The sequence below is a fragment of the Lepus europaeus genome, chromosome 9, assembly GCF_033115175.1.
Source record: "Lepus europaeus isolate LE1 chromosome 9, mLepTim1.pri, whole genome shotgun sequence".
Taxonomy (NCBI): Eukaryota; Metazoa; Chordata; class Mammalia; order Lagomorpha; family Leporidae; genus Lepus; species Lepus europaeus.
Genome location: NC_084835.1, coordinates 80,113,097 through 80,133,106, shown reverse-complemented (window position 1 = coordinate 80,133,106; position 20,010 = coordinate 80,113,097). Strand labels below are relative to the sequence as shown.

At 37.7% G+C, this 20,010-nt stretch overlaps 1 protein-coding gene across 3 annotated transcripts in view; it reads left to right on the top strand.

The window, feature by feature from the left end:
* TRAPPC8 (trafficking protein particle complex subunit 8) overlaps window positions 1-20,010 on the top strand; it is a 121,448-nt gene that overhangs the window by 64,923 nt on the left and 36,515 nt on the right. For all 3 annotated transcript variants that reach the window (XM_062201509.1, XM_062201508.1, XM_062201510.1), the window contains 9 exons: window positions 462-536; window positions 1,359-1,485; window positions 4,476-4,630; window positions 13,524-13,966; window positions 15,564-15,708; window positions 16,771-16,867; window positions 18,109-18,177; window positions 18,267-18,325; window positions 19,519-19,692. In XM_062201509.1, coding sequence (XP_062057493.1) covers window positions 462-536; window positions 1,359-1,485; window positions 4,476-4,630; window positions 13,524-13,966; window positions 15,564-15,708; window positions 16,771-16,867; window positions 18,109-18,177; window positions 18,267-18,325; window positions 19,519-19,692 — 1,344 coding nt within the window. The remainder of the gene's footprint in view (window positions 1-461; window positions 537-1,358; window positions 1,486-4,475; window positions 4,631-13,523; window positions 13,967-15,563; window positions 15,709-16,770; window positions 16,868-18,108; window positions 18,178-18,266; window positions 18,326-19,518; window positions 19,693-20,010) is intronic.

The window sequence follows — 20,010 nt, the reverse complement described above, 5'->3', positions numbered from 1 at the left end:
TCACTGCTTTTATTGACCACCTATCTTTTCTGCATCCTACTTAAGCTGCCGTCATCTGTTCTGTGTGTGATTTACCAATTTGCAGAGAGTGTGGTTGGAACTAAATCTGGGAGAAATTGGCTCTTACTGTAAAGATTAAATTAAATGACCATTTTGGCCACTGCTGACTGTAAGCTGCTCAATTTTTTCTCTTGAGGTGTTGTCTTGGTGGCTACATCTTTGAATAGATAGATCACTTCTCACTTGAGTTGGACTGAACAAAATGAAAAAGAAATAGCAAGTGCCTAGCACAGCATGGCTTTTTTCCAGGTGTAGTTAAAACCTAGTAAATGTTAACTTAGTAAATGCTACGTTTCATTATTGTTACTGTTTTTTTAAGTATTGGTCTACCAGAGTATTAATGTAATAATATGATGTTTTATTTTTAGAATGTGTATTTTATAAAGTAACTTATTTTTCAGGTTACAAGTGAGCCTAAAATGATTGGAACAGAAGTTATTTCTGAATTTTTAATTAATTGCGAAGAATCTAAAGTGGTAATTATTTCATCATTCTTTTTTTCTTATGATGTCCTTTTAAAAGTAAGCTGAAAATTTAAAAATTGGCCTAATTACACAAATCTTTTATATGTATTTCTTAAAAAAGTAAACTTTGGAAGATTAGGAAGCTGGAATTGTTTAGGAAGATATTGGTGGGAAAAGTATGTTTGTAGTTTTTTTTTTTTTTTTTTTTTTTTTAATGAAGGATTTATTTATTTGGAAGGCAGAGAGACAGAAATCTTTCATCTGCCGATTTGCTCCCCAAGTGGTTGCAACAGCGAGGTCTAGGCCAGGTGGAAGCCAGGAGCCAGGAACTCTTTCTGGGTCTCCAACAGAGGTGACAACCCAAGTATTTGGATTATCATCTGCTGCCTCCCTGGTGCATTAGCAGGGAGCTATATCGGAAGTGCAGAGTGACTGAAACTCAAACTAGGCACTCTGATATGGGATGCAGGTGTCTCAAGTGGTAGCTTAACCCACTGTGCTACAATACCTGTCCCTACCGTGGTCTTTAATTTAATTTCCTTAGAGACCTGGTGTAGGTTTTACTTTTTTCTTTGTGTCAATGTGGTAATTTAATATTTCTTTAGTTGGCCAGAGTATTTTAATTTTTTTACTCAAAGTATTAAGGATCCAGGCTACAGTTATTGAACTTAGGATTTTCTTTTGAAGAAGATGCTTTTCTGTAAGAAAAACTGATATTCAAAAGTGCAGTCATAAGTTTATATGTCTACAACATTACAGAATTTACAGAATTTGCATATTGCTCTATTGAAGATATATGAAATCATAATAAGAGTGACTTAAATATTTCCACAGGCAAGACTAAAGCTCTTTCCCCATCACATAGGGGAGCTGCATATTCTGGGAATTGTTTATAATCTTGGCACTATTCAGGGCTCTCTGACAGTAGATGGCATTGGTGCTCTTCCTGGATGTCACACAGGTAACGCTATAGCATTGCTATAAAATTAGACAATTAACACTTGAATTATTCCAAAGAATTAGTGAACAGAAAGAGGTGTTTTTGAAAATAGGTTTAAATGAATTTAGAAAAAGGCATTAAGTCAGATGTAAAAATAACTAATTTAGATTTCTTTTTAAAAAAAGATTGATTTATTTATTTGAAAGAGTTACATAGAAAGAGGGAGTGACAGAAAGAGAGATTTTCCATCCACTGGTTTACTCCCCAAATGGTCACAATGGCCAGAGTTGGATTAGGCCGAAGCAAGGAATCAGGAGGCTCTTTCAGGTTTTCCATGTGAGTATCAGCAGCTCAAGTACCTAGGTCATATTCCACTGCTTTCCCAGGCCATTATCAGGAAGCTGGATTAGAAGTGGAACAGCTGGGACATGAACCGGCACCCAATAGGATGCTGGTGTTACAGGCCAGAGCTTTGCCCACTATGCCACAATGACAGCCCAATTTAGATTATTTTAACCTCTGCCATAGCTTTAAAAATGAACAACTTTATTTCCTTCTGATACATTACCTTTGGTAATTCTTAAGCTCTACATAAGGTTATCGGTCCAAATTTAGTAAATTCTAACCATCGATTGAGATGTCTCCTGCCAAAACAAAAAACACCATAACATATTCTACTTTTTGAATATTTCCTTCTTATAAAATATGGAACAAATTTAATTAAGATCAGTGTTTTCCATATCATTGGTTGTTAGATACTTTAAATTCCATCATCAGATATGTAAAGAGAGTAATTCTTTAGGGTTATCTGATATTCTTGGTGCCCTAGGCAGTATGTTTTACAAATTTTTGAAACTATAAGATATATTAATACATATTTAACAAAGTTCACTTTTTAAATTTTTTAAATTCAGGGAACGCTTCCAGATCTAAGATTTCCTTGAATTTGTATGTATAATTATTTGAGGTTAGGTTGACTGGATGCCAGGATGGGAAGTTTACTATAAATCCGCCTACTTTTAGTCCTTCATTTTATTAGATGCATCTTGTTTTGTAACACATTAAGGTGACTAGTCATTGATAGACATGAATTTTCTAAAAAAAAGCTGGTTATTAATATTGAAAAATCTTCTAGAACACTTGAAAGATGTGTTGGTCAGTCTTCAGTTGAATATTTCTAGTTGCTTACATAGCTAGGATAATTGAATACAGTTTTTTAAAGTGAAACGAATGCATGAGAATTAAAAGACTATAAAGAAAAATTTCATTAAAATTGAGTATAGTAATCTGCATTTTAGTACTATATTAGTATTACTTGGTTGATGAGTGCTAGATAAGATTTATTTAGAAACACTCCTGCTAATTTAGTGTGTTTTTAAAGCAAGATAACTGGATATTAAGGACCTTTTATTGTTTTAAAGTTGTATTTATGTATTTGAAAGGCTGGGTGACAGGGGGCAGGGAGAGGGTGATATGGGAGAGAAAGAAGACAGAGATCGCTCTTCCATCTGCTGCTTGATTTCCCAAACGCCTACAATAACTGGGACTGGGCCAGGCTGATGTCTGGGTCTCCCACTTCGGTGGCAGAAACCCAAATACCTGGACCATCATCTTCTGCCTCCCTGTATATTAGCAGGAAGCTGAATCAAAAGTGGAGGTGGGGCTGGCACTGCGGCTCAGTAGGCTAATCCTCCGCCTTGCGGCGCCGGCACACCGGGTTCTAGTCCCGGTCGGGGCACTGATCCTGTCCCGGTTGCCCCTCTTCCAGGCCAGCTCTCTGCTGTGGCCAGGGAGTGCAGTGGAGGATGGTCCAAGTTCTTGGGCCCTGCACCCCATGGGAGACCAGGAGAATCACCTGGCTCCTGCCATGGGAAAAGCGCGGTGCGCCAGCTGCAGCACGCCAGCCGCGGCGGCCATTGGAGGGTGAACCAACGGCAAAAAGGAAGACCTTTCTCTCTGTCTCCCTCTACTGTCCACTCTGCCTGTCCAAAAAAAAAAAAAAAAAAGTGGAGGTAGGACTTCATCATAAACACTCTGATATAGAACATGGGCATACACACATGTACACTCTGTTAAAAACTTTTTAAAGCTCCTTTTCTCATTTATCTTTAACTAGATTATCCATCTGGTTCCACAGAGTTAAGGTTGTCAATAAAAAGTAGTAATTGTTTCATTTAAGATAGCAAGTATGTGCATTAATGTCATAATTTGTATGTTATGTAATATTATTGCAAGGAGACCCTGAATGAACTATTAAATCCTGTATGCAGAGTTTTTTTTTGGTGTTTGGAGTAATTCATTGTTATGTAAAATGCTAGTAGGGATTTGGGTCTGATGAAGTGGGGGAATAAAAGTATTACACTTATGTGATCTGGGATCTTCACCATGGCCTTCAGCACATTAAAGGCTGTGAGTTGTCTTTCTGGAAAGTGTTGCACACCCTACCTTTTTCACATGCATATGTACTGAATGGAAGCTTTTGGGGGAAAATCTCATATAAGTGTTAAATAAGCTAAATTTTGAAAAAACTACCTATATAGTATTTAATGTTCTTTGTGGAGTCTCTTGAGAATTATTTCACAGAAATAATTCATACCCTTGTATATTTGAATATTAGTAAAAGTGAAAAGTTGACCTATTCAGTGTTTTGAATATTTTTTCATTTGAAAACATGTATCTCTTCTCCTGGTCTGTGTCCAGCTAGCAGTTCTTTCAGATCTTTCTGGTTAATAGGTATTATGGTTAAATATAGGTTTCAAAGGATTTCCCGTTTAGTGATGTGTAACCTTTCAGCAATATAAGTAAATCCAAAATGAGAAATTAAGCAACATATCACAGGTTATATTAAATGTGCAGTTAATATATATTTACTTTTTTCTTTCTAAATTTTTATTAGTCATATTGTCTAAAATTTTTCTAGAAATTATTTGAAACAAAATTTATAATTTAAGTTAAATTGATGCCAGTTAACATACCAAATTACTTTAAACATTGGTTATTCTTCATTTCAGGAAAACATTCCTTGAGTATGTCAGTCCGAGGGAGACAGGATTTAGAAATTCAAGGCCCTCGGCTTAATAACACAAAAGAAGAGAAAACATCTATTAAATACGGGCCTGATCGACGATTAGATCCCATAATCACTGAAGAAATGCCACTCTTGGAGGTATTTTGATTTTTAAATTTTCCTGGGCTTAATGATGATATTTTGAATAAATTGATTTTAGAATTTGAGGCTGGTGATATTACATTGAACCATATTTTTGTTGTTAAGCTAGTGTTTAATAGACTCACAAGAATAAGGTAGTCACACAAATTGGCATTAAGTCACAGCCAATAGCTCTCAAAATATCAATGACAATTTGGGAAACACTTCTAAAAGAACATGGTGGTTATTGAAATCAGTATCTCTCTTTATTTTAATTCTAAAAATGTGAATGAATACTTGTAAAAATTTTGAGCATTATGGAAGTATATGAATAAAACAATTATTTCTTTTACCCTCTTATCCTACCCCATTACTTTTTTTTTAAAAAAAAGATTTATTTATTTGAAAGATAATTACACAGCAAGAAAAGGAGAGACAAGAGGCAGAGAGAGAGCTCTTCCATCTGCTGGTTCACTCCCCAAATGGCTGCAACGACTAGGGCTGTGTCAGGCCAAAGCCAGGAGCCAGGAGCTTCTTCTAGGTCTCCCACGTGGGTGCGGAGGCCCAAGGACTCAGGCCATCGTCCACTGCTTTCCCAGGTGCATTGGCAGGAACCTGGATCGGAAGTAGAGCAGCTGGTACTCAAGTCAGCGGCCATATGGGATGCTGTCCCTGTGGCCCATGGCTTAACCCACTGTGCTAAAGCACCAGCTCCCTTTATTACTTTCGTACTATCTGAATTGGAGATCTTTTAGTTATAAAAGATAGAAACTAATATTAGGTAGTATAACCAGAGAAAGAGAAAAGGAACTGTTTATTAGAAGGATATTGGAATAGTCCATGGAAACTGAAGTATTTACAGAACAAGTCTCAAAGAAGAGAAAGGATTTGAAACTCCAGGGAGTTTATGAGCAAATGTTTCTATCTAAACTTCTAGAAAAATTGCTTGGATATGGCCTTTGTTAAAAAACTCTACCTTTGTACCACTTCAGATTTTGAGTTTCTGGAAGAGAAATTTGACCATCTTTGGATCAGGGATCTATGTGAGAGTCAAACCAAAGGCAGGGTTGTATCATGTAAGCATGAGCACTGCAAGAAGGCCCATTCTCCTTCATCTTCAGGTTTCCTAGAAGGGGAATTTTCAGCATAGCAACCTACCTCCAGAATGTACCAGTGATAATAATTGGTGTTTAACTTTTCAGACCTTTCATTGTACACTTACATATAGATAATTTTAGTGATTATAAATAGAATTGTACTACCTGTTTTATCCTGTTAACTTCCTTTTTGTCTTTAACAACATTAAGTTTTTTTTCAGTGAATAAAAATACTTTTTTAACAGTTGCTTTTGGTTTTCCTTTTATTTGAGTATACCATATTTTCACACTTTATATTTCAATGGGTATGGTTATGTTTTTCATCATTATAAATAGTTTTGCCGTAAACATCATTATGTGTATGTGTATGTTTTATCCATATTCCATTTTAGACATTTTAGAAATGGAATTACTGAATCAGTGGTGTGTAAATTTTCAGTCTTGCAACATATTACAAAATTACCTTCAGCAAGGCTATTGTAATTTTCACTTATCTTTATAATGAGTATGCCCATTACTTCAAATCTATGCCATAATGGATACTTTCAGGCTTTTTTAATACACTTTTTCAAGTAAGATTGGTGTGAGATGACAATGTTTTTATTTTTTTGACCGGCCTTTTTTTTTGTCCAAATGATATTTTACTTCTGTATGTCCAAATGTTTGCCTGTTTATACTCTTATAATTGGATATTATTTCCTTTTTTTTTCTTACTGGATAATTTCAGTAATCTGCGACTATAGCGGTAGGGTAGATCACTCATGAGAACACCGCTAGGTGGTTTGTGTGTGTTGAGTTATATGCATTTTTCCCAGTTTGACACTTGCTGAATTCTGTTGCACATTTGAAGAATTCTATAGGGCAGATAAAAGACTTAAGAGAAGGACCTGAGGGCTGCTTTCTGATTGACAAGTATTTTGTACATATTGTGATTTTGATTTGGTGTCTCTCTTTTATTTTAAAATAAACTTTTTGTAGTTCTTGTATGTGTGTGCATTTTATTTTAGATTTATTTATTTGAAAGTTATAGTTAGGGAGAGAGAGACACGGACAGAGATTGATCTTCCATCCTTTCACTCCCCAAATGGCTACAACAGCCAGAACTGGGGTTAGGCCACAGCCAGGAAACAAGAGCTTCATCTGGGTCTCCTATATGGGTGCAGGGGCCCAAGCACTTGGGCCATCTTCAGCTTCTTTGTCAGGCACATTAGCAGGGATCCTGATCAGAAGTAGAGCAGCCAGGACTTAAACCAGTGCTCATATGAGATGCCAGTATTGCAGGTGACAGCTTAACCCAGTGTGCCACAACGTCAGCCCCAATTTGGTATCTTTTATCATGTTGAGATTTTATTTTAAAGATTAATTTTATTGATTTGAAAGCCAGAGTTACAGAGAGAGGGAAAGACACAGAAAATTCCATCTACTAGTTCACTCCCAAAATGGCTGCAGTGGCCAGTACAGGGTCAGGGCCAGGAGCATGGAATTCTATCCAGGTCTCCCTCGTTGGTGGCAGGGGCCCAAGTACTCGGGCTGTCTTTGACTGCTTTCCCAGGCACATTAGCAGGGAGCAGAATTGGATGTGGAGCAGCTGTGATTTTAACCGGTGCTTATGTGGGATGCTGGCATTGAGGCGATGGCTTAACCTGGTGGGTGTGTGTGTATGTGAGTGAGAGAGAGAGAGAGATCTTACATAACTGGGCCTGCAGTAGCCTGGAGCCAGGAGCTTCATCTGGGTCTCCCCTGTCCCACAACGGTGACAGGGGCCCAGGCACGTGGGCCATCTTCTCTGCTTTTCCCAAGCCCTTAGAAGGGACGTGGGTGGATCAGAAGTGAAGCAGTGAACTGGTGCCTATGTTGCAGGTCAGAGGCTTTACCTGCTACACCACTATACCAACTCAACCCCCAAGATTTCAAGTCCCATCTGATAGTTTTTTATTTTGTTGTTTCTAAGTCCCAGTACCATTAATAGGCTATAAACAACTCATGCCATCTTGCTTTTATACTAATATCCTGAAGTACCCATACTTGTTTGTTTTTTGTATGCTGCCTATTCTGTTTGATATTATTTCGTCTTTTCATTTTGTGTCAGTGCCATACTGTTGCCTTAGCATTTTATTTTTAATATGGCAAGTCAGGTCCCTCTCATAACTTTTTCTTTTTTTCTCCCCATACTGTGTCATTTCTATCCAAGCTTGTCAAGTTCTCACAATAATGATTTTGATTAGGATTGCAGTGCTATTGCTGGGAGTTAAGAGACTGAAGATGAGTTGAAATGTTATTTGAGTGCTAATCACCATTATAGTTTGGAAATAACTAATAAACATTTTGTTTGGAATTGTACATGTAGCAATTTATGAGAGCTTATTTTTTTAAGATTTATTTTTATTTATTTGGAAGACAGAGTCACAGAGAGAGGTAGAGACAGAGAGAGGTCTTCCATCCTCTGATTCGCTTCCCAGATGGCTGCAAGGGCCAGAGCTGTGCCGATCTGAAGCCAGGAGCCAGGAGCTTTTTCCAGGTCTCTCACGCGGGTGCAGGGGCTCAAGGACCTGGGCCATCTTCCACTGCTATCCCAGGCCATAGCGGAGAGCTGGATAAGAAGAGGAGCAGCCGGGACTAGAACCAGCACCCATATGGAGTGCCGGTGCTTCAGGTCAGGGCGTTAACCTGCTACGCCACAGCGCTGGCCCCAGTGAGAGCTTATTTTCAAAATGGAAAGTTTTTCTGATCCTCGTGGTCAAAGTTGTAATTTTATCAGGAGGAGACACCAAAATATGCAGTTAAATTTATTTTTCATTTATTTGAAAGGCAGGGTGACAGAGGAGAGACAAGAGATCTTTCATCCACTGGTTCTTTCCCAAAATGGCCACAGCAGGCAGGAGACACGAACTCCATCCACATCTCCTACATGGCCCAAGTACATGGGCCATTAATATGCTGCCTTCCAGACACATTAGCAGGAAGCTAGATCAGAAGTGGAGTAGCCGGGACTCGAGCTGGCCCTCTGACATAGGATGTACATGTATTGTAAGCAGTGGCAACAACACCTACCCCAAAATATGCAGTTTTTAATGGTTCTATTGCCTTACAATTTCCATTAAGTCTTATCATTTAGATGTTCTTCAGATAACTAAGATTGCTAAATGTAGAAGTGATTTTTATGTGAGTGCCTTACAGATAGTACACTGCTATGAACAGAGCTCAATTTTAGATTAAGTAAGCCTTATCTTCACTTATAAAATGGGGAAAGTTGAACCAGATGATACCTGATTTTAAACTCTGTTGGACTCACCAGTATTTAAATATGCATTAATCCATTAATCTTGTTTTTGATATTGGTAATTCTACATTTAACTTTGCTTTCTGCAAATCATAGTTTTTTAAAAAAATTTATGAGACTGCCTTTGTGGTCCAGTGGATTAAGCTGCAGCTTATGATGCTGGCATCCATATCCAAGTGCCAATTCAAGTCCCAGCTGTCTCCTTTTTGATTCAGCTTCTTCCTATTGCACCTGCGAAGGTAGGAGAAGATGGCTAAGTGCTTGGGCCCCTGCCACTCATGTGGCAGACCTGGGATGGAGTTCCTGGCTCCTGGCTTCAGCCTGGTCCAGTCCTGGCTGTTGCAGCCCTTTGAGGAGTGAACCAGAATATAGAACATTTCTCTTTCCCTCTCCATCTCTGCCTGTGACTCTACCTTCCAAATAAATAAATAAATGTTTTAAAAATTTTTTGTTGTTATGGTTGCAATTCTGGAAGAGGGTATTTTAGAGCAGAGAACTTCTTATTGCAACATAACAAGTAATGTTTTGGTTGATTAAACAAAAAAGGTTGTAAACTGAAGGACCAAAAAAAAAAAAAAAAAGGACATATCTATATCCTAAAGATTTTTCCTTACAATATACAAATGTACATTTATTTACTATTGTGAAGAGTATATTTAGGATGGAGGCCTTTTCTGTGAATGTTGGGGTAGATTTCTAGTACAAGTTTCATTTTGTCTTTCATGTATTAAACCACATCCTTGTGACTTTTAAGTTTCCAGTTTTGGTTTCTTCAGAGTGAGAATCTAAAGACTATTGTCAAGTAGTCTAAGTGCAATATATGTATATATTTTTTTTTTCTACAGATGAAAGCTATCCCTTTTTTTCTTTTTAAAAAAAGATTTACTTATTTGAAAGGCAGAGTTACAGAGTGAGAGGGAAAGACAGAGCTTCCATCTGCCAGTTTACTCCCTAAATGGTTATAATGGCCAGGGGTTGAGCCATGCCAAAATCAGGAGCTTGGAACTCTCATCAGAGTCTCCTACACGGGTGGATGGCGGGGCCACAAGTACTTGGTCCATCTTCCTCTGTTTTTAGGCACATTAGCAGGGAGCTGCATTGGAAACGGAGCAGCTGGGACTCTCATGGGATGTTGTTATTGCAGGCAGTGGCTTAATCTGCACCTTAACACCAACTCCCAAAACCTGTATTCTTAAGATACACATGATCAGTACACATTTTGTATCACTGGTCTTTTAATCTATCACTCTTCCTATTATTAATGCCATAGTCTTCTTGGCATCAATTGTCTCTGTGTTTTAGGATGTCTTTACTCTGTAATAATGCAACTCTCGGATGTAACATTTCAAAGTTGATATTCTCCCACAAATTTTAGCTTATTTGGTATTGATTAATTAGTGCAGGATAAATATCTTCAGTATAATGCTATGTAAGGTTTATTTTTTCCTATCTTATTTTGGTTTTCTTCATTCAGTCTGTGTTTTCTAATATCCATGTTCTTCTTTTATTATTACAGTTTTTTTTTTTTTTTTTTTTTTTTTGAAAGGCAGAGAGCAAGAGATATCTTCCATCTGCTAGTTCATTCCTCAAATGTCCTCAGTAGCTGGGGCTGGGCCAGAGTGAAGCCAGGATCCTGGAACTCAATGCAGATCTTCCATGTGGATGGCAGGGACCCACCTACTAGGGGCCATCATCTGCTGCCTCACATGGTGTGCATTAACAGAAAGCTGAAATTGGAAGTGGAGCTGGAACTTTGAGCTCAAGCACTCCAGTTATGGTGTCCAAGTGGCTTCTGAACTGCTGTATCAAACATCTATACTCCCTCTTACCTGTTTCACCAAAGTTTATCTGATTCCTTAAGAATATGGCTATAGTGATGGGTGTTGTGGTATAGTGGGTTAAGTCACTCCCTGCAGCATTGACATCCAGTATGGGAGCTGGTTTGAGTCCCAGCTGCTGCACTTCCAATCCAGCTCCCTGCTAATGTGCTTGGGAAAGCAGCAGAGGACAGCCCAAGTGCTTGGACCTGTGCATCCACATGGGAAATCTGGAAGAAGCTCCTGGCTCCTGGCTCCAGCCTGGCCCTTCCCTCGCTATTGCAGCCATTTGGGAAGTGAACCAGCAGGTGGAAGACCTCTCTTTCTCTTTCCCTCTCTCTTTTTCTCTCTTTCAAATAAATCTTAAAAAAAAAAAAAGAAAGAAAGAAAAGAAAAGAAAAAAAAGAATATGGCTATAATCAAGTCCCATTTAGGTTTAAATTAAAAAAAAAAATCACAGGATGTTTGTACGGAATGTCGTAAATCCCTTGGGACTCTCAGCTGTTTATTAGGACATTTTCCCTCTTTTTTTTTTTTTTTTTTTTTAAGATTTATTTATATATTTGCGAGACAGTTACAGAGGGAGAGACAGAGGGGTCTTCCTTCCACTGTTTTACTCCCTAGATGGCTGCTACGGTTGGAACTGGGCCAATCCAAAGCCAGGAACAACTTCTGGGTCTCCCACATGAGTGCAGGGGCCCAAGCACTTGGGCCATCTCCTTCTGCTTTCCTAAGCTATTAGCATGCAGCTGATCAGCAGTAGAGCAGCCGGGACTCGAACTGGCACCCATATGGGATGCCAGCACCGCAGGTGGAGGCTTAACCTATTATGCCACAGCGTTGGCCCCATATTGTTGTTTTTATACTTGTATTTCTCCTTCCTTGGATACTGTCCACATAGTTGTGATACTTAAGTATAAAGAATTTTTTTTTTAAAGATTTTCTTATTTTTTTCAAAGGCAGAGTTACAGAGAGATCTTTCATCTGCTGGTCCACTCACCAAGTGGCCTCAATGGCTGCAGCTGGGGTTTGCTGAAGCCAGGAGTCAAACTCCATCCAAGTCTCCCACATGGGTTACAGGGGCCCAAACGTAGGCCATCTTCTGCTGCTTTCCCAGGCACATTAGCAGGGAGCTGAATCAGAAATAGAACAGCCAGGGATCGGCGGTGTGGCATAGCAGGTAAAGCCTCACCAGTTGGAGTCCTGGCTGCTCCACTTCCTATCCAGCTCTCTGCTATGGCCTGGGAAAGCAGTAGAAGATGGCCCAAGTCCTTGGGCCCCTGCACCCATGTGGGAGACTTGGAAGAGGCTCCTGGTTGTGGCTTCGGATCAGCGCAGCTCCAGCCAATTGGGGGGTGAACCAGTGGATGGAAGACCGACCTCCCTCCCTCCCTCCCTCTCTCTTTCTCTCTCTCTCTCTCTCTCTCTGCCTCTCCTTCTCTTTGTGTAATTCTCACTTTCAAATAAATAAATAAGTCTTTTTTAAAAAAAACAAACAAGAAATAGAGTAGCCAGGACTCAAACTGGTGTCCTGGACAGCAGCTTAACTGTGCCATGATGCCAGCCCCTGTAAGGATCTTTTAAATGCAGGTCACTTACTGGGTAATTTTGTTAGTCCAGATTTTTACCTGTTTAGTACAATTCCTCTATCTCTTGCCCGAGATCATAAAACCAAGTGTTAGAAGTCAATTTTGAAAACCAATTTTTGGAAGTATGCGTGAAGTGTTATTTAACCCCTTCCAGTTTGTGGCAGCACCTGATAATGAAACACATTCATATTTCTTGAGTGAGCTATTTGAATATCGGACTAACTAGGAAAGACTATAAAAAATCTTCATTAACAGGTGAAGGTTTGCCCTTACATGCAAGCCTGAAGTGACTGAGAGCTGGTTGGATTTTAAAATCATGGTTAATGGGGTCATGAGTCTGCACACTGTCCTTTAACACCCACATTATATCTTTTCATCTTAATGTGAAAATAATAGTTGATCTACTTATTAGGTTGCCAATGATAAAGGTTTTAAGACTTCTGATAATTATTCATAGAGCCATGTTTAATCTACAAAGTAGTGAATGTTTTAATATTAGCCCTCTTGGCCGGCGCCGCGGCTCACTAGGCTAATCCTCCGCCTTGCGGCACTGGCACACCGGGTTCTAATCCTGGTCGGGGCACCAGATTCTGTCCCGGTTGCCCCTCTTCCAGGCCAGCTCTCTGCTGTGGCCCGGGAGTGCAGTGGAGGATGGCCCAAATGCTTGGGCCCTGCACCCCATGGGAGACCAGGAGAAGCACCTGGCTCCTGCAATCGGATTAGCGCGGTGCGCTGGCCACAGCGCACCGGCCGCGGCGGCCATTGGAGGGTGAACCAACAGCAACGGAAGACCTTTCTCTCTGTCTCTCTCTCTCTCTCTCTGACTGTCCACTCTGCCTGTCAAAAAATAAAAAAAAGAAAAAGAAAAAAAGAAAAAAAAAGAATATTAGCCCTCTTGTAATTGGTATTCTTGCCTTCAGTTCATAATTCCAAAATCTGAGAGGCAGAGAAACATTTGTCTTCCTGTGTTGTGTTTTCTGAAATGGAGTTGTAAAGTCTATATACTCAAGACAATTAATGAAATACTTGCAAACTTTTAGTTAAGAAATACAGCATATTAACATTTTTTCATTAGAGGTTCAGAAATTTTGACAGACAATATAATAATATTTTTTCCCTCCAATGCAGGTGTTCTTTATACATTTTCCTACAGGGCTCCTCTGTGGAGAAATCCGAAAAGCATATGTAGAATTTGTCAATGTCAGCAAATGTCCTCTTACTGGATTGAAGGTTGTTTCTAAACGTCCAGAGTTCTTTACTTTCGGTGGTAATACTGCTGTCCTAACACCACTAAGTCCCTCAGCTTCTGAAAACTGTAGTGCGTACAAGACTGTTGTGACAGATTCTACCTCTGTGTGTACAGCGCTCATATCATCAGCTTCTTCTGTAGACTTTGACATTGGCATAGGAAGTCAGCCAGAGGTGATTCCTGTTCCCCTTCCTGATGCTGTTCTTCTACCTGGAGCTTCAGTTCAGCTACCAATGTGGTTACGTGGGCCAGATGAAGAAGGTGTCCATGAAATTAACTTTTTGTTTTACTATGAAAGTGTCAAAAGGCAGCCTAAAATACGGTGAGTATTATAAAACATTTTTGATTTAACATTTATGTTCAATATATGTACATATCTTCAAGTGAACATTTTGATATTTGTTAATATATATATATCATTATGTATCAAGAAATACTCCTTGCAAATTATACATATCTAAGATTGTCCTGAATATAACTATACATTCTAGGTAGCTAAAAGTGGAAAAAATTTAACTTTAGTTGCTTCTATCTATAAATTTAAGAAAGATATGACTAACTATTGTGGCCAATCATCAGATGATAATGAAATTAACATGTACCATGTATTAAAACAGTATCATTTATATATTAAAGACAACTTGCCTATATTCATTTTTTAAAGAAAATTATTATACCTTTCCTTTTCCTTTATGTCCTCCCTTCTCTGAGAATATGTGAAAAAAATGTGTATATTTGCAGAACATGGTGGTGTTACAGTGATTAATCATTGAAGAAATCAAATCTACCTGGCTCATAGCAGGATCTGTAGCCTATATATTGTACAGCAAAATATACAGTGATAGCACTGTTGTCAATTTTAGAGAATTAGCTAGCAGTAATTGTACTATGATTATTTTACTTAATTAAATATCTAAATAAAATGTCTTCTAAAACTTACAGAAAGGCAAAATGAGATAATATTTTTAAGTACTGAGTATAGTTTAGACCTTCAGTAAGTGTTAATTCTCCTTAAGAAGATGATAGAGAGAGGGAGTACTCTGGCCCAATCAGGGAAAGCTTTGTTGACTCTTTTGGTAGTAAAATGAGCTTCCTCCAAGGAGAGTGAACATTTCAGAATTTGGCTATCATGAGGATAGTCAATAGAGGAGTGGGTACTCCAGGGAGTGGTTGTGTTTATGAACAAAGATTTACAAGTTAGGGAATATAAAATAAACACAGTTAAGCCATGGTGTAAAATCTCTGTGAAAGAAGTAAAGGGGGAATGAACCTTTGCAATATAAAGTTATATGGTAGAGAGCTTTGAATGCCAGGTTAAAGTCTGGAGTATATTTTGTGGTTGTTCAGTAACTTTGGAAGTACTATCAGAGAAGAGACCTAATTAAGACATTACTATATGAAGGGTTATTTCATGTATTATATAGATGAGTTTGATGTACAGGGAAAATGCCCAGAGTCAGGGAGACTGCCAGTTGCCTTCCAAATAGAGAAGGAGTAGAACTGGAGTTAGGTTTTTACTTCATTTTACTTTATGGGTATCTTTTTTTTTTTTTTTTTTTTTTTAATTGGAGAGGCAGACAGTGCTCCCATCCACTGTTTCACTCCCCAAATCTGCAATGGCTGAAGCTGGACTGGGCTGAAGCTAGGAGCCAGGAAGTCAATCCAGGTCTCCCACATAGTTGGCAGGAACCCAAGTCCTTGAGCCAACACCTGCTTCCTCCCCGGGTCTGCAACAGTAGGAAGCTGTAATTGGGAATCAGCTGAGACTCAGAAAACCTGTATTCTTATCCACATTTTAATGCTAGGCCAAATGCTCACCAGATTCATCCATTTTTTAAAATCTTTATTTGGAATTAGAGAATCAGAACATACAGAGAGGATCTTAGAATAAACTCTTTTTTGGTCTTGTTTTTCTTTAGGCACAGAATATTAAGACACACTGCAGTTATTTGTACCAGCCGATCTTTGAATGTACGAGCCACTGTTTGCAGAAGTAATTCCCTTGATGAAGAAGGCAAAGGAGGCAATATGCTAGTCTTTGTGGATGTGGAGAATACCAATACTGTAAGTTGGTTTTTAACTGTGTCTGAAGTGTTTTCTTTGTTCTTAACAGTTCTTTTTCTGTCACAGGAGAACAGAAACTAAAATAACGTGCTACCATCTTACGTCTCCATTAATTTTGTAATTTCATTCTTCAAACTCTTCAAATAAAAGGATCTGCTAGTACTAATATGCTACATATTCATAGGACAAGTAGCCCCATATGGTGGTAATTTCAATCTAACTGAGATCTTGGGGAGCAGCAGTTGGTACAGCAATTAATTGGCCATTTGAGATGCCTTCATCCCATATCAGAGTGCCTAGGTTCAAGTCCAATCTCCCTTCCCAATTCTAGCTTCCTTCTAATGCAGGTGATGGCTCAAGTACTTGAGTCCCTGCCACCCAACTGGAGAGATCTAGACTGAATTATATGCTCAAGAATGGCCCAGCCTCTGCCATTGCTTATCTGTTTCCAAACCCTCCCCCCCACCACCCAAACCTCTCTCTCTCTCTTGTCTGCCTCTCAAATAAGGGGAAAAATACTTCTTGGGTAAAGTGTTGATTTATCTTTTTTTTTTTTTTTTTAAGGTTTATTTATTTTATTTGAAAGGCAGAGTTACAGAGAGGCACAGGCAGAGAGAGAAAGTCTTCCATCCAATGTTTCACTCCCCAAATGGCCACAATGGCTGGAGCTGCACTGATCTGAAGCCAGGAGCTTCTTCCAGGTCTCCCACACGGGTACAGGGGCCCAAGGACTTGGGCCATCCTCTGCTGCTTTCCCAGGCCATAGCAGAGAGCTGAATCGGAACTTGAACCAGCACTCATATGGGATGCTGGCACTGCAGGCAGCGGCTTTACCCACTATACCACAGCGCTGGCCCCGATTTCTCTTTTTTAAGAATATTTAGAGAGATAGTTAAATTGCCCAAACCTGTTGAAATATGTATTGTTACTTTTTTCAAATTATAAATTTTATCTTATGTTAATTGATACTGACTTTGATAGTGATGTATGACTTTTGTCCTCATTGGAATATTCTTATTTATTGTTCTTAAATTCCAAACGACTCACATCTCTTTTTGACAGAGTGAAGCAGGTGTTAAGGAATTCCATATAGTACAAGTATCAAGTAGCAGCAAACACTGGAAATTATATAAATCTGTAAATCTCTCAGAAAACAAAGGTTTGTGGCTTTTTTTCCCCTTTTTTAAAAAATAAATTTGACATCTTCACTGCTTTAGTGCCAGATTATAAGATTATTGGTACTTTATGTTTTCATTAGTTTATGTGACTTTAAATCACCTATCTTGATCCAGTCTTTCCCATATTTTTATTCCCTTGCACTTTTTTTTCTATTTTTTTTAATTTGTAAAATCAGTGAGTCATATGATCACTGTCAAAAATTCAAATATGGTGGGCATTTGGCCTAGCAGTTCAGATCCTATTATCAGTTGTACAGGTTTTATTCCTGGCTCTGCACCCTGTTGATAATTTGCACCCAGGGAGGCAGCAGTTGTAAGATTGAGGTGAAGCTGAAAAAATGATACTTGCTCTTACTGGAAAAGAATTGTGTGATATTTTTCAAAAGACATAAAAATATTTAAACCCTTAGCATCATATTAAGCCTTACTTTTGGATATTATGGAAGGGAATTAACTCAAAATATGGGAAAATGTATATATTCTCTGAAGTTTATTACACTGTTATGTTTATAGGGAAAAATTCAGTGTAGTTTTAATGTAAATTATGCTATAATTCAGACAGATTCTTTCAGTTGTTAAAATATACATGTTTTAACATTTTTTTTGATTGCCTGCCATAATGGAAAAATGCACCATAGCAAAGTATGTGCATATAATAATATTGGTATAAATCATATCTATTAAAACTTTCTAAGAAGAAATAAATGACAGAATGGTAGGATTGGGCTGAAGCCCCAGAGTTTTTATCTTTGAAACTTCTTGTTAATCTGGAATGAAATAGACCCATTAAGGTACTTAAAAGTTTATGGAAAAATTGAATTAAAAGATAAGTTTAGTTTGATATAAAAAGTTTCGGAATTCATGCTGCTTTGTCACCTACCCAAATTTTCACAAAGATTTTAAGATCCCATATATCCATGCATTTGAAATTTTTGTGCCAAAATCAACATCTTTTAATACCATTTTTCCACAAACTTTTTGAAGTATCCTTATAAATATATGCACACACAGACATATATGAGTATCTTGAGAAAATTGAAGTTTCTCTTTTTTTAAGATGTTTGTAAACATTTGTTTCATTGAGATGAAAGTAAAGATGTTTTTCTTTAAGCACTATTATACTCAATAAATTATTTTCCAGCTTGACCAAAAAATTGGAATAATGAGTTCGATTTTACCATGTCATAAACTGAGAAACATCTTTGAAATTTTTTTTTTCTAGACGCCAAACTTGCCAGTAGGGAGAAAGGAAAGTTTTGCTTCAAGGCAATAAGATGTAAGGAAAAAGAAGGTAAACTCATTTTACTTTCATACTTTCTTAAATGACCATTTTGTATTTTATGTCAGTGGTATCAATATTCTTTTCCTCCTGTTTTTTAGCTAATACACAGTCCTCAGAAAAGTATACTTTTGCAGATATCATCTTTGGAAATGAACAGGTATGCAAATAAGCACAATAGTGGTTGATTTATTTCAAAGTTGTTCTGGAATATCTTATTGTTTTTGGAACCTATAGCTTTTGTAATTTTCAGTCTCTGGAAGATGAATATCTTTGTTGAGTTTGCATCCTATGTCCATCCCGTAAACAAACTAAAAATAGGATGTGGACTATACTATTTAATTAATTATTTGAAGTTAACTTTCTTTTAAGTCTGTCATGTGAAATAAGTATACCTCTTGGAATTAAAAAAAGATTATTTAGGGGAACTTTCCTTTTAGTTCAGAAAATGATCGTAGTAAACATCTAGCTGTTAAAACTGTGTGGATTTTGGCATATCTTGTGGTTTTGAGGCCCAAATGATAAGCTAGGCACAAGAATCACCTAGAACAGTGTTTTCAAACTCTCAAAAAATGTACATTTAAGTCACTGGAAATTTTGTTATAAAATGCAAATTCTGGTTTAGTTTAAGTGGGATAGAATCCAATGTTCTAGATTGTTACAAGCAACCCCAGTAAGGTTTAGGTGTTAGTCTGCAAATCCTAGTTTTGAGTATTAAGGACCTACATCTGGAGGGCTTTGTAAAAATACAGGCTTTGCCCCTTTACCTCTAAAACTCTGGTTTATTATGTCTTGGGTGGAGATAGGGACTATGTATTTTTAACTAGTCCTGCAGGTCATCTGAGGAGATTCACTGGGGACTTATTTTCAAAAATACTGAACATTGTGTGTAAAAGTCCACGTAATTATTTCCAAGTGGCAGGATACCACCTTGTTTGTGTGCTCTTCTTGATAATTAAAACTGTACTTACACTTTTTCACTTTTCACATTGTGATTATCAGTTGATCATTTGAGGAAGCAGCTGTTTAGAAATATTTCAAAGCTCCAGAAGCCCAGTAATTCCCGCACATGTGGGACTTTTGAAGATACTGTGATTCTTGAATGGTTGAATTTAGCTTTGAGGACTTCAGTTATCTGTTTTGTTTATTTAAAAAAAAATTCTTACATCTCTAGAAATATCAACAACACTACTAAATTACATTAAGGTTGTGATTTTTATCATGTTTCTCTTGGAATACTTCCAGGCAAGTGATGTAAGTATACTAAAATATAAATTTTGTCAGAATTTGAGACTAAATATATGTGACAAAATAAATTGATAGATCACTTAGATAAGTTACTTCTTTCAACAGATAATAAGTTCAGCAAGTCCATGTGCAGACTTCTTTTATCGAAGTTTATCCTCAGACTTGAAAAAACCACAAGCTCAGTTGTCTATGCATCCAGAAAAACAATCAGCAGAGGATGCTGTGAGATTGATTCAAAAGTGCAGTGAGGTGGATCTGAATATTATCATATTATGGAAGGTATGTGTTACCAAATTATTTGGATTCTTAAAGCTGAAGAACAAATGTATACCACTATTTTTTTACACTTAAAATTTCCAGTTTTTTATTTTTAAAAAATTTTTAAATATTAATTTGAAAAGCAGAGTTACAGAGAGAAACAGACAGAGAGGTCTTCCATCCACTGTAAGTGGGATTTATCCCTGGTATGCAGGGATGGTTCAACATTCACAAATCAATCAATGTGATACATCACATTAACAAATATGTGAAAAAACAGCACATAATGAAAAAAACTATACAATGGTCTCAACAGATGCAGAGAAAGCATTTGATAAA